This window comes from Falco naumanni, chromosome 11, assembly GCF_017639655.2.
Source record: "Falco naumanni isolate bFalNau1 chromosome 11, bFalNau1.pat, whole genome shotgun sequence".
NCBI classification, from domain to species: Eukaryota; Metazoa; Chordata; class Aves; order Falconiformes; family Falconidae; genus Falco; species Falco naumanni.
The window spans coordinates 4,013,572-4,031,062 of record NC_054064.1 but is presented as its reverse complement, the minus strand read 5'-3'; the positions used below and the strand labels follow the sequence as shown (position 1 = coordinate 4,031,062).

Genomic DNA, 17,491 nt, shown 5'->3' with positions numbered 1-17,491 from the left:
CATGGTGGTTCTTTGGATTAATGCTGTTACTCTAGTGCTAAATGGTACTCTTTAATGGTGCAATTAGTGCCATTAAAGGACCCCTTCTTATTACTGTCAGTTGAATGTTAAAAGGATGGGTTCAGAGTCCTGTGAAGTAAAATAACCTCTATTCCAGGCCCTTGTTTTTGGGTGATCCCAATGTCGAGCTTCTGGACAAAGATCAAGTTCTACACATAAAGAATGCTCGAAGGCTTGACAAAGGTCGTTATCAGTGCAGCGCCACCAACACTGCTGGCAAACAAGTTAAGGAGGTCAAGCTGATCATCCATGGTGAGCTTATAGAGTGCCTTATCCTGGAAGATCCTTTAATTTTACTCGAAAGATTTGGTTTTGAATCGAGATACTCAGACAAATATAAATTGAGGCTCTGATCCTGCAAAATTTGTGTGTAAACATAATACTCATCTCTGTTCACAAAGTGATCTTGAACATTTATTTGTATCAAGTTAAGTATGGATGTAGTGTTTGCAAGCTTGGCCTTTAAGTGACGTTCATGTACTTTTTATTAGATTCTAATTGATAAAAGCCAAAAATCTTGAAGGGCCTTCTTAAATTTTGCTATTGATTAGTTTCATCTGAATTATTTTATTATCACATTGGCTTTGTTATTTTGATCTGTCTTAGGGAGGAGAAAATTAATTGGAAGATTTTTATTCTAAGATACTCGTGCTCTTTTTTTCTTTAACCTAGTGCTAGGAGTAAATTCAGCCAGGAATAATTTTAAGTTAGTGTAAAATTATAAAGTCAAGTGCAAAACCAGTAAGAATCAGATCCAAGTAGTCTTTGAAAAAGATTGCTCCAGATGATCTTCAGGTAGTGTGGTATGTCATCTTGCTTAAATTGGTGTAAACAGAGGTCATTTATAGCAAGTGAGGCCATTTATAGCAAAAGAAGCAGCACTAGCATGAGATAACCACGTTAACATTATTTTTGTGAAGTTAGTAGTACACTGAGTATACTTTTTGTGTTTTTACAGGCAGTGGAGTCTTAGCAAAGATGCAGAGAACAGACAATTCCTGTAATCAGTGTTGCATAAGTTTAATGTAAATTAGGAGATCATCAGTTGGGAGAAAAGGAGGGGAGATTCATGGAAGAAAGAAGTAGCTTTTGAAGGAAGACTTCAAAGGAGATAAGAGGAAAAGTTTTTCAGTTTGAAGGATGTGTGGAAGCCTAGTCAGACCTGAAAACTGACAAAGCACAGTGCTAGCAGAAATTAGGGGGAAACAAGTGCAGAAATGTATAGGTGGTATGAGTCTTTTTTGCCTGGAATTGAAAAGGTAGGAATTTGAATATGTGAGCCCTTAAACTGATGAGTCCTCATTTGCTATGGATTTGCTTCTGAAGAGTGTGTGTCTTCTGATAACTGTGAATTTACTATACATTATTTCCCTCATCTGGGACATTTCTGAAGTGTGGAGCAATCACACGCATAGAAATATGCCTGTTCATAGTCACAGTGCAGTCTTTTTCCATTGGGAACAAAGAAAATGCTAGGAGGACTTTGCAGGTGATTGTGGCTGTCTTGAGATTAGAGGAGTAAAAACCCCCATGCAAATAAAGTCCTCACAGATGAGTAGACCTTAGTTCAGTTTCTTCAGAACAAGTAGGTAGTAGAATGGAGTATCTCTTTACTTTAAACTTGTCATTAATCCTGACTGGACAAACAGAAGCCCATGGAGTGAGAAACCTAGATGCTAATTCTTGCTAGTTCTTACTTTGGTTTAGCTGTTTAGTCCTACTTCTGGCTTTGGGATTTTCCTAAAGCACCATGTTAAAACCGTTCCTCATGTCTGTGGATGAAAGCAATTTCTGATAGGGAAATGCATTCATCTTTGAACTGGGTGTGTCTCAGCGTATTTTATAGGTTTGCGTATTTTTGCATACATGATCTAATTAGGAAAATATTTCATTATGGTCTGAAAATCTGCAATATCCATCTCATAGGTGGAGGTCCGTTCACTGACACCTTGCTTTACGTTTCTGCAGTGGCATTTTAAATGAACACTATGGAAGTCAGTGGAAGTCTAGGATATACTGAACATGTTTGGCAGCAGAGGAGTTAATGTGTCTGCCAGATGTGTCTGGTACTTTCAGCGGTCATAAATTTAGTTGTTGCCAATTGCAGTGTGTTTTTATTACTTCTACAGAGATTTACGAACTCTTTATATTGGCTGATTTACACGAGAGCTTGTTTGCTAGAAAAATCTGAATACTGCTGCCTAGTGAGCAAGGGAAATGACTGTGAGCCAAAAGTTTCAAAAATAGGAGCATAAAGCTAGACTGTTAAGCTCATATTTAGTCTCAAAGTAAGTGACTTCATCTAAAGAAGTTTTGAGAACTAAGCAGTTCCCACTCCAGACTCCAGTTGTAGACGCTTTTCAATGTATTTGATATTTTAAATAACAGGTCTCTGTTACTTGTTGGGAGGATGCACCTCCCGAGCGATACAGGGGCTGTTCCTGTGTCACCCCTCTGAGGCAGGGAAGAGGCAGAGCCATGCCCCAGCGCGCTGCAGGACACACGGAGGCCCAGCTGCCCTAGCTTGGCACGTGTTGGAGCCTAGGAGGTGAAGTGTCTCCAGGTACCTCTAGCAAGGCAGCAGTGCTTTGTAGTGCCCCTTGCTGTGGTGCTTGTTTCTTAAATATATGGTGGCCCTTGATGTTGTGTTCTTGTCATGCTTTCAGCTCTGTGTGCCCCAGAGAATTGTGCAGGCAATATATAACTCTGCTGGGGAAAACCCAAACATAAAACACCAGAAGTGTTGGAAGGCTGCTAAAACTGAAATCTTTTCTTGTTACAGCATTCTAATGATTAATCCCTTTAAACCTGCAGACTTATATACTAAGGCTTTAATATTGTTATTTTGTCTTTTGAAATAGTCCCTCCTAGTATTAAAGGAGGAAATATCACCACAGAGGTATCAGCGCTTCTGAACAATCTTATAAATTTGGAGTGTGAAACCAAGGGAATCCCTGTTCCTACCATTACATGGTACAAAGACGGACGCCCGCTAATTTCCAGCCCCCAGGCTCTGTATGTGGATAGAGGGCAATTCCTGCAGATACCTCGGGCCCAAGTATCAGACTCTGCCAAGTACACCTGCCATGTCACCAACGCTGCTGGAGCTGCCGAGAAGACCTATGACGTGGATGTCTACGGTAAGTGAGGGTTTATGGAACTCGGTTACTTGCCGTGTTACAGGATGCGCGTTTGCAAAGCTTTGCGGCCTGTGCCACGTCAGCAGGCCTCGCAGGCCTGCCAAGGGGGCACAGCAGCCAGTGGCTGCATTTAAAGACTGGCCTGTGTTAGCAGGGCCGTGCAGAGGGAGGTTTACACCCGGTCCTTCGGGTGACTCAAAAAGCTCGTAACTTCACAGGCCTTGTGTCATGCTTCAGTGCAGCATCAAAACTATTTTTTCTCCACGTATCCTTTCTCACTTATGTGCTGAACAACGCTTACCTGCAATAGCCACTCCGGGTGGGATTTTCAGCGTACTGTTTCAAGACCCTCATACTTAGTTCTTCCATCTCAGGGCCCTGCAGATCCTCTGTTTTAAACAACTGCTCAATATTGAACTACAGCATTTGACTTCTCTGTTTTCCCTTTGTCTTGGCTTGCCCTGGCAGCAAATTCTCACATGAAATTGTGTGTGATGTAACAGCATATAGAGCCAGAGTGGGTGGGGAGGAACTAACCCATTTGCTCTTAATACATTTTTCTGGCTAGAGAATTAATTGCTTGCAATTCATTTTTTCCTTTGTACAGTTCCTCCAGTAATTGAGGGCGATGCTGACACAGCCCGGAACAGGCAGGTGGTTGCTGGAAATTCACTGACGTTGGAGTGTAAAGCTGCTGGCAACCCTCAGCCTCTCCTTACCTGGTTAAAAGATGGTGTGCCTGTGAAAGCAAGCGACAACCTCCGCATTTTATCTGGTGGGAAGAAGCTGGAGATTCTGAACACTGTTGAGGCTGACCGGGGCCAGTATTTGTGTGTGGCCACAAGCATAGCTGGAGAACAAGAAATAAAATACGAAGTTGAAGTCTTAGGTGTGTGAGTAGCAAAACTACTGTTTTATCAGATTTCCATAAACCTAATAAAGTCTGTTTTTATTTTTGTCGATATCGTTATATTAAAGGTCAGTTAGTCAAGCTACGTGCCTAGTTAAAACTGGGCACTGCACACTTTTTCTGTCCAGGATTACAGGACAGTTGGAAGACTCTTACTTTCAGGTTAGTTCTTTAAGAGTTTTTGTGCACGTGGTGTGTAAATGCTGTTTTTGGTAACCTTTAAAATTCTTAACTTGCCTTCATAGAAGGAAATCATAGATATGAAAGGTATCAATTAATATAACACAGTTAGTTGCCTCTGGGGAAAGAAGATCTTTCTCTGAATTTGAGTTGTGTTGTGCAAAGTTTGAACATTTCCTTGGAAAAGATACTTTTTTTTTTTTCCTTTCTTCTTTTCTGTTGAATCCTTTACTACAGCCTGCATCTCAGCAGTCCCTTCTGAGTGTCTCTAGGTAAATGAATTGTACAAACATTAATGACATTCTCCTGACATGGAAGGGTTTATTTGAGAACTGTAAAGGCTTGATTTGTAGGCACTCTCTTGAAGAACATTGCATACTATTGCATGCAGATGTAGAGCATCCATTCTGCTGCTCCAGGTATATCTCACTGGTCTTGCTGGTCGGTGAAGGAGCTGGGAAGAACTGTATGGCAGTGCTTCCTTCCCACCCTTCCCACTCCTGCAAGGGAATGAGGTGGGGTGAAGAGGACCTGGAAGAGGGTCCCCTGCACCTTTGTTTTCTCTTTCTGCTGACAGAAGATACATAAACTCCCCACACACTCCCTGTTTACAAGGTTGTTCTGACAGAATCTGAAAAAAATACCCAAACACAATAAATAATAAGAAAGAGTAAGAGTGATCTGAAGCCACAAAATATCACTTGGGTAGGTGTTTATCTTCAAAAAGGAACAGTGGTGCATAATGAACTACATATCGGTGAGTGTCCCAAAGTGAGATAGATGTCAAGACTGTTTTGTTTTTAACATTACTATTTGAGGTAGATTTTGATGATATTTCTGATGCTTGAAGTTTTTGTTGATTTTTTTTTTTTTTTTCTGTCTTACAGTCCCACCATTTGTGGAAGGTGGGGATGAGCTCTTGGACTACATTGGGATTCTCCATAGCCCTTTGGAGCTGGATTGTTCAGCAACAGGGACACCCTCACCGACTATCACGTAAGGGGATTGGTATGACAGTAAGAAAAAGAGAAAAAAATCTGCTGGTAGATTAGGTGAGCTTGGAGATAGTCTTTATGAACTGCCCATGTTATTTAGTGGTGGTTAATGTATGGAGGACAAACTCCTGGCTCCGCTGAAGACAGACGCATGGCAGGATCAGGATTTTATTTTCAAGTAGTTTGGTATGTTGTGTCAATATGCATGTCCTGGAAATTAGGATAGATAACAAGAGCTGACAAAACTCTCATTCCCTTGCTAATGCAACCACATGCTTTTCATCCACCACCAGTGATTGCTTTTGCTTTGGAGATTACTGTCTGTCTCTGGTGGTATCCGCTTTCACTACTGCTTCCCAGCTGTCACCTTGCTGACTTCTTTAGTGCCTGTGCCCCTGTACTCCCTTCTTCTGATAAACTATTTCAGTCCGTGGCACTCAGAAAAGTGGAATATTATCTGACATCTCCAAACCTTCCTAGAAATGCAAAAGAGTTACTGAGACATTCTGTTTAATACAGTTGTGTGTATTTTAGGAGTGTTGTTGATACTTTCACAGAGAGCTGAGATTGTACTTTCTCTTTGGTAGGTGGTTAAAAGATGGTCAACCAGTTGAAGAGGGAGCTGGACATAAGATCTTACTAAATGGACAAAAATTTCTCATCTCTCGAGCTCAAGTGTCAGACACTGGCCGCTATAAATGTGTGGCTACAAATAAGGCAGGAGAACATGAAAAGGAATTTGATGTTACTGTGCATGGTAGGTTACTCAAGAGGAGGGGAAGCAGCAGACTGCCTTTATTTTAAGTTGCTGGCAAGAAGGTGCTCAAATTTTCTGTAAACATTTATTTGCATTAGTAAGTTGAAAAATTAGAGATGAGAGTAGATGAATTAGAAGCAGAGTTACTCTTACCTGTGGGATATTGCTTCTATATATTTAAATGTATATGTTCAAATGATTCTTCATTTTTGTTTCTGGTGCTTCTTGCAGTTCCTCCAACCATCAAATCAGCTGGGACTTCTGAGAGAGCTGTTGTGATACACAAGCCTGTCACACTGCAGTGCATAGCCAATGGCATTCCCAGCCCTTCCATAACTTGGTTAAAAGATGGTCAACCAGTAAACACAGCCAGAGGAAATATAAGAGTAAGCACTACTCTTTTATGGGATTCAAACCATGAAGGATAGTTACAATAAATTGTACACGTTAGTGCTTCTTTTCCTTTTGCTTCCCTCGTGCTGTGACATAAAGATACTAAAGACCCATCCTGTAGAGCCGTGGGCTTTTTACCTGAATCAGATGGTGTCTCAGATTGAACAGCAGTGTTAAGTAGACTGAATCCCGTTAGATATCTCCATATCAGAAGACTCCATGACTATAAATGCAGCATCTGGCTCTTTTCAGCTGTAGTTTAACCTTCAAGTTACAGTTGTCTGCCAGTTATGGGGTGGCTCTACCCACTTGTCACAGTGAGGCGGGATTAGATGTGTTTTTCTATAAGCACTGCTATTGCAGCACCTACCTATAAGTTCCCTTCCCACTGAGATTCTGACTTTCAATGAACAGCCCTTCCCAGTGCTTGCATGCTCCAGGGGGGTGAGTGCTTGTAATGGCTTTGAGTTACATTAGGCTGGAGCAGTTTTTGACATCTTGCCAGCGGCAGCTTTCTCTGCCTGTAGTCTCCTCTTCACTTTGCTTGCCTGACCCTCTGCTATCTAGGTCTCCTTACAGCTGTACAGCTAATAATCCTGGTGTCCCAGCATCACTGAAGTCTCTGAACTCCCAAACACCCCTTGCATGAATATTAGCCCCAGGTTAGAGGAAAGACAAGACTGGCTGTATTCAGCATAAACGTCTGCTTTGCCATTTTGCTTAGTGGCTCTGCTTGGGATTGTTGTGTAAAGTGGTTCCCTGCTCTCTGTTTTGGTACAGCTGGAGTCTTCAGGCCGTATTCTGCAAGTTGTGAAGGCCCTGCTTGAAGATGCTGGCCGATACACTTGTGTGGCAACCAATGCTGCAGGAGAAGCCCAACAGCACGTTCGGCTTCATGTGCATGGTAACGTTTCTGCCTCTAGTTAGAAGCTAAACATGGCTGTTTTCGGGGAGGTTTTTATGTCTGTATTCCCTTCTTTTCTAAGCTGTCTAGCATTTTTGTTCTCTCTGCACATCTGTCTGTCTTTGTCCCACTCCATTTAGGATGAAATGAGGGCAAAATCTGTCTTGGAATTCAGTCTTTCTCCTGTGGTACCAAGGGCCACAGAAATTAAGAGTTTTCTTTCCAGGTAACTCTTGAGTTCGGAGGTATCCCAAGAAGCCAAACGCGTGGCCACTAACCCAGCACTCAGAAGGGTACTCCATGTTTCTAAATCAAGTTATGCTGTACCACTGTGGCATTACTAATTTGATCCAAGTCTTCTGGGAAGAATGGTATTCCCTGTGACCTTGCAATGGGGAATTTTACAGGAATGACTTTTCTGAGAAAGAAACATTCTCTTATGAGGGGATTTTTCAGACTGTTTAAAAAGAATTTTATTTTGCAGCTAAAAACAACATAAAAGGAATCAGGGAAACTTGAGAAGCTGTTGTTTGCATGTGAATTTTAATAAATGCTTTCACCATAGTTTACATATATTTGCTTCAGAAGTGGTCACGATGTATTGTGCATTCTTGATGTGAACCAGTCCTCGGAGGAGGTGCAGGAATCCTCAGGAGGCGCAGGAATGGACTGTGGCAAAATGCTCATGATGAATATGATTATGTTGATTTTGACTGTCAGAGTCAGTAACTGAAATGAAGCGAGATTGCAGTATCTCCATGATCTCCAGACTTAGAAAGAGAAACCGCTCTCATCTTCAAATTGCATCATAGTCAAATTTACTGTCAATTCCACTCTCATAAGTATCTCTTTTGCTCTCAGTCTTCATGTTTTAAGTGTCATTATCTGATGTTTCTGTCATGTTGCAAATTTATAATTATTAGTAAGATGAGTCTTGCTTTGTTAAAGCAGTGTGCGACATCCAGTTTAGCATTACCAGTTCAAGTGAGATGAGCTTGCCGCATTACAAGAATTACTGTTCTCTGTTGTGCACCCATTTCCTGCAAGTCCATTTTAAGTGCCATTTTTCCTGAAAAAATAAAAAGTAATAAAGTCATGTTTTATTTGTCTTAACGCTAATGAGGTTATGTAGTTAGAGAGTACTCCTGTTTCAAAGATGAACTTTCTTGAGAAATTTCTCAGTCATCCAGCATTCAGTTGAAGCTTGTGCAATTCATTGCCCAAAGTTTCTCAGAGGGCAGATTACTTTGTGATTGGATGTTCTGCTAGCTGGGTGGCTGAATTAATGAAATCCTGATGCCTTTGTCTTTTCCCAGAACCACCCAGTCTGGAAGATGCAGGGAAAATGTTAAATGAAACAGTGGTGGTGAATAATCCAATCCATCTTGAATGCAGATCATCTGGAAACCCTCTGCCAGGTATGCACATGCACCTTTGAGAACACAAAGCAGATCTGATAAAAGGTTTTCCCTTTCACATGTCTTTTGAAAATAATGGATATTCTGAACATGAAGTTAATTCTGTTTTTTAAAGTAGCTAGAACATAAACATTATGTGTAATGGGAATGTATTGACTGATGTGGAGTCGGTATTGAGAATTCAGTAATCCCCACTATTTTTAAGTAAATGAGTGAAAACCACAGGGATAATCTACTCGCTTGTGCACACAGTCATGCCCTGTCCATAGGCAAGAGTACTGTTAGTTTTCTACCGAATCAGCTTTAGACACATCCACTATTTTCTCCTGTCACGTTACAGTGTAGGGCAGACTTAAACCAATACCTGGTGTACTGAGTGTGCCTGTCGAGTGTGTGTGTGGCAGGTTATCTGAAGTCAATTGAAATTAATAGGAGGCTCTTTGGTCTGGGCCCCGTGCACATGAAAATGAGTAGGTTTTCTCTGTGTGTAAAATGTGTTCTGTGGCTTGTCCTGATGATAAATTATACTCAAGAATTTGTTGGTTCCTCCCATATTCTGAGCTTTGAAAATCAGGCCATGTGTATGTGCTTGTGTTTTATTTTCCTCACATTCTGGGGACTATAACCCCCACCTTCTCTTTTTTTTTTTTTTTTTTTATTTATTTATTTTTTTGAGGCAAGTGTCCCTAAGAAATAGACATTTATCCAAGTGAGAACTGAAGGAGTTTGGCTTCTGCTTAAACTGATGGATTTTTTTGAATTGTTTCTAAACTAAAAAGTATCTAAAGCAGTCTGGATTTTGGTTATTTCATTGCTGGGTTTCTTTTGGCACTAGAATTTTTTTATTAGGTCTTTTTTTACAGTTATTCTTTCTTGTTGTTGAGATGTGGAGAGAAAAAAATATTTCCTCTTTTATTCCAATGTAGTTTTTGTTCCCACCTTCTTCTGATGAGATATGAAAATGCCATGTTATTATGAGAACAGTTTTCTGTATTAATGACTGTACAGCAAAACTGAGAGAACAGTGTATTACTAATACCTTATATCTAATATAGTAATTTGTTCTCATGCTGATGATAGTAATATGTTCAGAAGAAAGGTGTTACTAAATTTCAGATGAGCTTCCGAGTTCACCTTTTCTACCTTTTAAAGAATTAATCCACAGCAAAGTATTGTTTTCTAGAATCATATATACTTGTATAAAACAGAATTTGAAAATATTTGGGTTTATAAAAATAAAAGGATTTTATATCTATTTTGCCCTGTTGTGTTTTTTTCTTATCCCTTTTTTTTTCTCACCAAATTGACAATTATTTTAGAAAAAACAATTGAAATGATGGATTTCAGATAATTTTTGCAATAAACAGTTGGTCACCTTTTTTATGTATGGTGTGATGCCACATACTAATGTCAAGTTATAATATTAGTTAAGAAAAATGATAGCACAACATCACACTGTGGAAGAGAGAAGCATGTCAGCAGTCCTGTTTATCAGTCAGACCAGATTACTTCTTGAATGTGAGTCTTTCATAAGAAACTTGTGTATTACAGAAAATGACTCGGTAAATAGCAGTTTCATTTAACTGAACAGTGAAGTGATGCCTGTAAAGCATTAGTTACACATTCTACTGATGGAGGGTGCCATCTTTTGGCTGAGATGCAAAAAAGTCCTCAAATTTGGTTGGTTATCAAGTTACTATAAAATTTTCTTTTGGAGTAATGTCAGCTTTCTGGTTCTGTTTTTTCAGTTTTTCAGCCTGCCAGTTCAACTTTGGTTTGGTTGCTTGCATTTTGATTCTGTAAACTTTCCCAGGTGCTTCAGTTCAATGCAGCAATGCTTTAGGGTAAAAGGTGAAAAAATTACATAGAACATATTATTGTGTATTTTTAAACAGCTGCTGTTGACCTTGGTATGAGATGAATAAACACCCTATAAGTATGCTTTGTGTGATAATATTTTAACTTCAGAATATTTTTTTCATAAATATATGGTGCACATGAATGATAGTGTCAAATTTGCTGTTGAATACTGTGAGCACGGTCTGTATTTTGAACAAATATTACGGATTTCCTCATTTTCTACTTCCTTTTTATTGTATTTAATAACAATAAATATTGATACTGGTTTGTAAATGTTGGTGTTGTGTATCTGAAAACTTAGAAGGAATGGTCTGAAGACTGTTTGATCCCGGTGTTCATGATGGGGGTATTCTTGGCAGTTTTTTCATCTTCCCTTTCGTTCTGCAGCTACCACGTGGTACAAAGACAATCGTCCACTTACCAGTGCTGCAAGTGCCACTTTCCTGAACCGAGGGCAGGTTCTGCAGATTGAGAGCGCTCAGATCTCTGACACTGGTGTTTACAAGTGTGTGGCTGTCAACACAGCGGGCACAGCTGAGCTGCTTTACAGTCTTCAGGTTCACGGTAAGTATTAAAAACTTACAAAACCCACGTACATGCATCACCTTTGTTTTCAAATTTCAAGCACGCTTAGCAGACGTATTGTCACTCATCACACTTTTGTACTGGAAGAGATGTGGCAGGGGTCAGAGGGAAGAAAATTCACTCTTCTGTGTTTCAGTGACATTAGAATACATGTTTTGAATTGGGAAGATGTGGTAAGGGAAGTCAGTTTCAGAAGGAATGAGCAGAGACACCAGATTTGTGGAAGAGTTACAACAATTTGGAAGGCCTTGCAATTGCTGGGGTTTGTTGTAGATGACTTTAAAGCTCAAAGCAGATAAAGAAAGGACACAGATCAAATGCTCTTTTCATAATCCAAGAATTTTAAAGAAAAATGTACTCTGTCTAATAAGATGAAGTGGAAATGTGGGTGTTTGCAGAATGAGACACCTGATCAAAAGCCAAATTGGAGCTTTTCCACTGATTTCAGTGGCTTTTGGATGAGGCTATAATCCAAACTTTTATCTTTGATACATGCATATGCATGTGGCTGGTTTTCTGTGGGAGTCTTCCATGCAAAACTGTGGCCCGAATTTGGCACAGTGTCCCCAGCTGAGATGCACACAGAGTATGTAGTTCTTATTAAAGTTAATTAACAAATAATGAGTTGGGCAGTACGTTTCCATGGAATTAATGACCATCATGGGAAAAACTGATGGCTCAAGACATGGTCAAAGGCAATTAACCCCACCCAGTGATTAATTCACAGGAAATATTTAGAACTAAGGTCATTATTCTGGTTAAACCGAAAAATGAAAAATACCTCCTAAGTATACACTTGTCTTTTTCTGGGTGGTGGAATTTCAGCAGATATGTCCAGAGTTTTCTAGGGCACTAATACTTTCTGACTTAGACACATAAAATTGTTTGTTTCCCCTTCTAGAACTGAATATGTGCAGTGGCAGCCAGAACTAATAGCACAAAGGAAGCTGAAACACCTATCCATGAATTTACTTATTACGCCTTGTGTCGTTCCAGGCTTACAATGGAGTGCTTTTTGAATGTACCATGCACAGACTTATCATCCAGTTTACTTACAGTTTATGAATTTGAGAAGAGAAAAATTGAGGGTTTTTTCCTCCTTTTAATAGTGGAAGCAAGAATGACCACTTAATGGAGAACAGACTGAGGTGTCGAGCATAAACAGTTATGCTGCATTTACTGAAAGCCTGCTCTAGATTACTGTATGCCTGTTGCCTTGTGAATGGGCAGCTCTGTTGGTCAGTTACTGGCTGTATTCAACAGCTGCTGTTGTTAATAGTGTTGTGGATGCTGTAGCTATGGCAGAAATTGTCAGATCATTTTTGCATTAAAAACAATGCTTGATACTGCAAGCTTAACATTAAATGGAACTAGGCAGGCCTGCTGAAGGAAACAGGTTGAATTCCAGTTTAGTATATTCAATATGATTTCATTGTATTCATTTTTTTCCACTTCTTTCTCACCACTGTAACTTTTTCAGGCATATGAGAACAATGGATGCTGTTGTAGTGAAACAGGGGAACTGTGTGCATGTCTGTGGGGAAGAAATATTATGAAATCACACTTGCTTTTTTTTCCTGCCATTTCTGCTATTACTGGAATTTATCTAAGATTAAGTAGCCTGAATTACACTCTGTTAGAGGTTGCTGAGTTTATTTATGAATCTTATTTTCAGCACAGAATTTTATAAATTTCTTTTTTTTCCTCACATAGGATAAGTATTGTATATCACACTGTTCTCATCTCTTTCTAGGAGTGACTTCAAGTATTACATTTTGTACTGATACTGACTGTAAAGCTTTATTACTAAGTTACTAGTGGTAGGAGCAAATAAAATTGTTTTGATTCTCCTGATAAATGAAATATCTCCCTTTTTTAATACTTCTTGTCTCCCTTTTTAATATAGCTCTACAAAATTTGCTGGAGTGTATACCTATAGTGTTTTGAGATGTTCCATTAAGATGTTTTTTACCATCAGACAGGCAGATGTTATACAGTCCAATCTGGTAAATGTTCACATATGCTCTGCAAGGCCAATTTATTACTCTGTGTATGCATTTGATTTATGCCTTTTATATGGTAAACTTCTTTCTTTAATCCCCACCACTCTGAATGCCTTTCACAAGGTCTAAATGAAATATTATAAAAGTATGAGGGAATATTTTCTGGGTTTATGTTGTGGTTCCTGGGTTTCACAGCTGTCCTCTGGGATGTGGGCCCAGTCCTGCTTACCTTGCTCACAGTAGTTTCAGTGAAGTTATCTGACTGCTTATGCAAGGCAAGAGTGGGATTTGGCACAGAGCAAACAAATGACAGGAGTTCACTAGGAGTAACATGATAAACCTTTCCAGCAGTGAAGTGCCTTGCAGAGAGAGAAATAATGTCCAAAAGTAAGCGGCCCATTTAATTTCATTGTGATTAATACCCTTATGCAACTGTTACAGCTTTGTTTTCTTTTCTTTTCTTTTTTTTTTCAGTCCCACCATCAATATCTGGCAGCAGTGACATGGTGACAGTGGTGGTTAATAATCTAGTGCGACTGGAGTGTGAAGCAAGAGGCATCCCTGCACCTATTCTAACATGGTTAAAGGATGGTAGCCCTGTTTCCAGCTACAGCGATGGACTCCAGGTACTGGGTTCCAGTCCTGCGACCTGTGCTGTTTCCTGCTGTAGTAGGGGACTTCTAAGCGGTTGCAGTTTAATGGAACAGATGTAAGTTAGAGGATTTAAAAGGAAAGTATGCGGCCTTTTGCTCGAGGTTATCAGTGCAAGTTTAGCTCCAGTACGTACTATGTGAAGTGGAAGATATGTCTATATTGAAATAAGGTAGTCCTTTCAACTGATTTCATACTTGGTAAGAGTTTGCATCAACAACTTTTTCACTTAGTGGCCAGTAAAGGCAACTGGACCATATTCCTATGCTGAAGAGATCCACAGAGCTCAAGGTCATGTAGTATCTCATTACATAAAACAGTAATTTAGAAAAAGAGACTAACTGCTGATATAAGGAGATATTTCAGAGTTAGAAGAAGAGGGCACGGCTGCTTTTTTGAAAGCTAATTTTATGATACAAAGGAAAAGGGGAAATTTGTATACTATGGGGGCAACTCAGGGCACAGACAAACTGTGTAACAGGATGTTTGAAACTGATAAGAGGGAGGAATGTCCAGATCCCGCAGGGACTTGCGAGTGCCTGGAGTTCCCTATGGACTTGCGTGAGGTCAGACTTCTGCTTTTGCAAATCCAAATCAAAAGAGAACAATAAAGTACAGGGAAGAGTGTAGGGAGCAGAGACATGGTGGGAAGCAGTGGCAAAACAAGTACTTCGTTTTGAAATGAAACCTGAATAGTTCTCTCCGCTTCTGTTTTCCACTGAGGCGTGTATTCTGAACGTGTTGTGCTTGTTATTGCAGGTTCTGTCGGGGGGCCGAGTCTTGGCGTTGACTAGCGCTCAGATCAGTGACACGGGAAAATACACTTGTGTCGCAGTCAATGCTGCGGGCGAGAGCCAAAGAGATACTGATCTCAGAGTTTATGGTGAGATTTTCTGACAAACACCTATATTTTTTTGGTCATGAGAGCTGTTAGTGGAGCTTTAGTTAAACACACTGTGGTCCAGACCTTTAGCAACATGGATCAAAAATGGTTCCAACCTTTAATGGAAAGCAAAGTGATGCAGAGGGATGTATGTGCACCTAAGTAAAAATATACACATGCACATATGTACACGTGTACTGAAATATGTTTGTAGTTCTGTGTATCCTGGAAGAAACGTAGCTGCAACAGTGAATTTACAAGGTTAATACCTAATGGCTCATTTGTAAATGATAGGAGAAAGTATGTTTGTCTTTGTGTAAAAAAAAAAAATAAATAAATGTAGATCCCATGGGCAAAACATGTTACTGGGGCCAGAGTTCAGTTGTCTTTATTGAACCAGAATAAGTCAATGTGCATTTGCTGCACAGCTCCCTAGTTTTCATTCCATTTGCAAGCCTTGCTATGCCTGCCTAAAGAGTGGTGACTTCTTCAGTGCTGATAGTGACACTGTTTTGAGCCCAACCAGTCAACTTTGTCTCTTTCAAGAACCAGGAAATATAGCTCTTTGCATTTTGTCACATTTTCAGATGATGTCATAAGTTAATTCTGAAATCTTTTTGCCTGAACTCATGTTCCTTCCTTCCTTCCTTCCTTCTGATTGCTTGTAACTTGTATGAGCTTTGTCTTGATTTTTTGTAACCTGTAGAAGATGCCAGTTTATATTGCCTTCTTAGAGATCATCCATGATGTGCAGATACCAAAGAGCATGGCATACCGCCAGGAGGAATGCCAGCAAGTTTGACTGAAGCAAGTTTTAATTTTCCTTGGACAGCTCAGTGGTTTTGTACACCGGTGAAATGAAGATGAACAATGATCTGCCATTTGTTTTAGAAATCTTACGGTACCGGAGGTGGAGAGGGGGTTTTGGAATTGAAGAGCCTTTGTGGTTTTGCTTCTGCTTTCAGTAGGTCAGTGAAGTGAGAACTGTTTTAACTCTGCCAGTCTCCAGCTTTATGGCAATCCTAAGCAGAAGTCTGGAAAATCTTGCAAGAAAAGTTCAAAGTTTGGATGTTTTCTAAGGTGAATAAGGACAGCTGGCCAGGTTACTTGTTTTTGAGTTTGGCTTTCAGAATTGATTTCCTTGTAAAATGCACTGTGGTTAGGATACTTGTGACTTGAGTCATGGCTACTTCTGCATCTGCAAGGAGCAGTTCAGAAGGTCAGGACTCTGGCATGGCAAGTAAGCTCAAGGTTAACATAGGCTGGAACATTTTATGCCTAGAACAGGGAATATCAAGGTCCCTTTTGGAGTCTGAGGACAGGTGTGTACATATATGTAACCACACAAGTGGCACGGTTATGTTTGTTATTTCTCTTTTTATTTTCTGGAACCTCTGTCCATTTTAGCTAGATGTAATTCAGAGTTGGTTAGAAGTTGTGTATGTTTAAAATCACTGTTGTATTAGAAGCTGGCCAGGGTTGAGCTCAGCTTCAGGGCCATCCTGAGTGAGGCTGTCACCAAAAAGTAATATTACTCTTAGGACTTGCCTCATATGGGTAATCTAATTAAGAAGTCACAGGAGGAAAATAATTTGGAGTGCAGTTGGAGCTGAGATGGTTTAAATGTGTGGTGCATTGAGCCAGTCTAGGAGTTGGAGCAATCTGGGTAACATATAGAGTTACTATGAGCATAATTAGATTAATTTTAAATCCTGTTCCTTCAAAAACAACTGCTTTAGTGTCTGTCTCTATTTCATAAACTCAGTTTCCTTTTGAACATATTTCAATTAATTTAGCTGAGAGGAAAAGTAACTGGTGGAAATGTATTTGGAAATAAGTTTGCCTTCTGCAGTAATGGATCAGCTTCCAATTTTCAGTTCCACAACACTCATAAAGAATCTGAGCCTTTGTGAATTCTACAAAGAAAGTAAGATAAACAGATTTTTTTTCAGTTACTATATTTCTTATCCACAGAGACCAGACTTTTCCCTAAATTATTTCCAAACTGTGAAATCAGCTGCCCTGCTTAGTCCTTCCTGTGCAAGAAAAACAAAGCTTTACTGTTAATAATTTTTTTCGGGACAGCTTGAGAACCGTATTGCTGGTTTACTTGAGTACCACTTTGGGACATTTTTATAATCTCGTGTGTGCTAATTAATTCTGTATCTTTTTGTTCAGAGCGAAGCCCAGAGTATTTCTCACAGACAGTCCCACTGCTTCCTTTCTTACCCCAATATTTTGAGCTATCAGGCATGCCATTTCTGGAGTAACGGATTGCGAAACTACAAAGCGAATGAAATGTGACAATCAAAGTTCTTATATTTGGCCCTGGTCAACTGTTTTGGGGCAAACTGAACAGTCTTAGTACACAACAAGCATAGAAATCCCACTGGATATGTGTAACCAGACAAAGTAATCCTCGCTATAAGCGTTTTGGTTTTGTAAATATTTTAATTGCAGATCTAACATTGTATTAATGTCAAGAGTTTACAGTGAACATGCTTTATGTTTTTACTTTACAAGAAAGGAAAGGGAATCCATGCATGTGCATGGCAAGTGCCTCCAGTTCTGTCCCCGGCTCTGATCTGGGAGAGGGGACCTCTGGCAGAGAGCTGGTGGTAAGCAGCAGCAGTGGAGGGTGAGATAGCCCCACCACTAATTGCTGTTTTCCAAGTCAGCATGTGTCTGACACTGAACTACTTTAAAACTTTTAATATGGCAATGTTCTGTCAACAACTCAGAGCTGCCTGAG

At 39.8% G+C, this 17,491-nt stretch overlaps 1 protein-coding gene across 1 annotated transcript in view; it reads left to right on the top strand.

Annotated features, from left to right (window-relative positions):
- Positions 1–17,491, top strand: part of HMCN1 (hemicentin 1) — a 202,261-nt gene that overhangs the window by 107,346 nt on the left and 77,424 nt on the right. Inside the window, exons 30-40 of the mRNA XM_040610626.1 lie at positions 158–312; positions 2,922–3,200; positions 3,808–4,089; positions 5,178–5,286; positions 5,873–6,042; positions 6,274–6,428; positions 7,216–7,339; positions 8,656–8,757; positions 11,005–11,181; positions 13,680–13,831; positions 14,616–14,739. Coding sequence (XP_040466560.1) covers positions 158–312; positions 2,922–3,200; positions 3,808–4,089; positions 5,178–5,286; positions 5,873–6,042; positions 6,274–6,428; positions 7,216–7,339; positions 8,656–8,757; positions 11,005–11,181; positions 13,680–13,831; positions 14,616–14,739 — 1,829 coding nt within the window. The remainder of the gene's footprint in view (positions 1–157; positions 313–2,921; positions 3,201–3,807; positions 4,090–5,177; positions 5,287–5,872; positions 6,043–6,273; positions 6,429–7,215; positions 7,340–8,655; positions 8,758–11,004; positions 11,182–13,679; positions 13,832–14,615; positions 14,740–17,491) is intronic.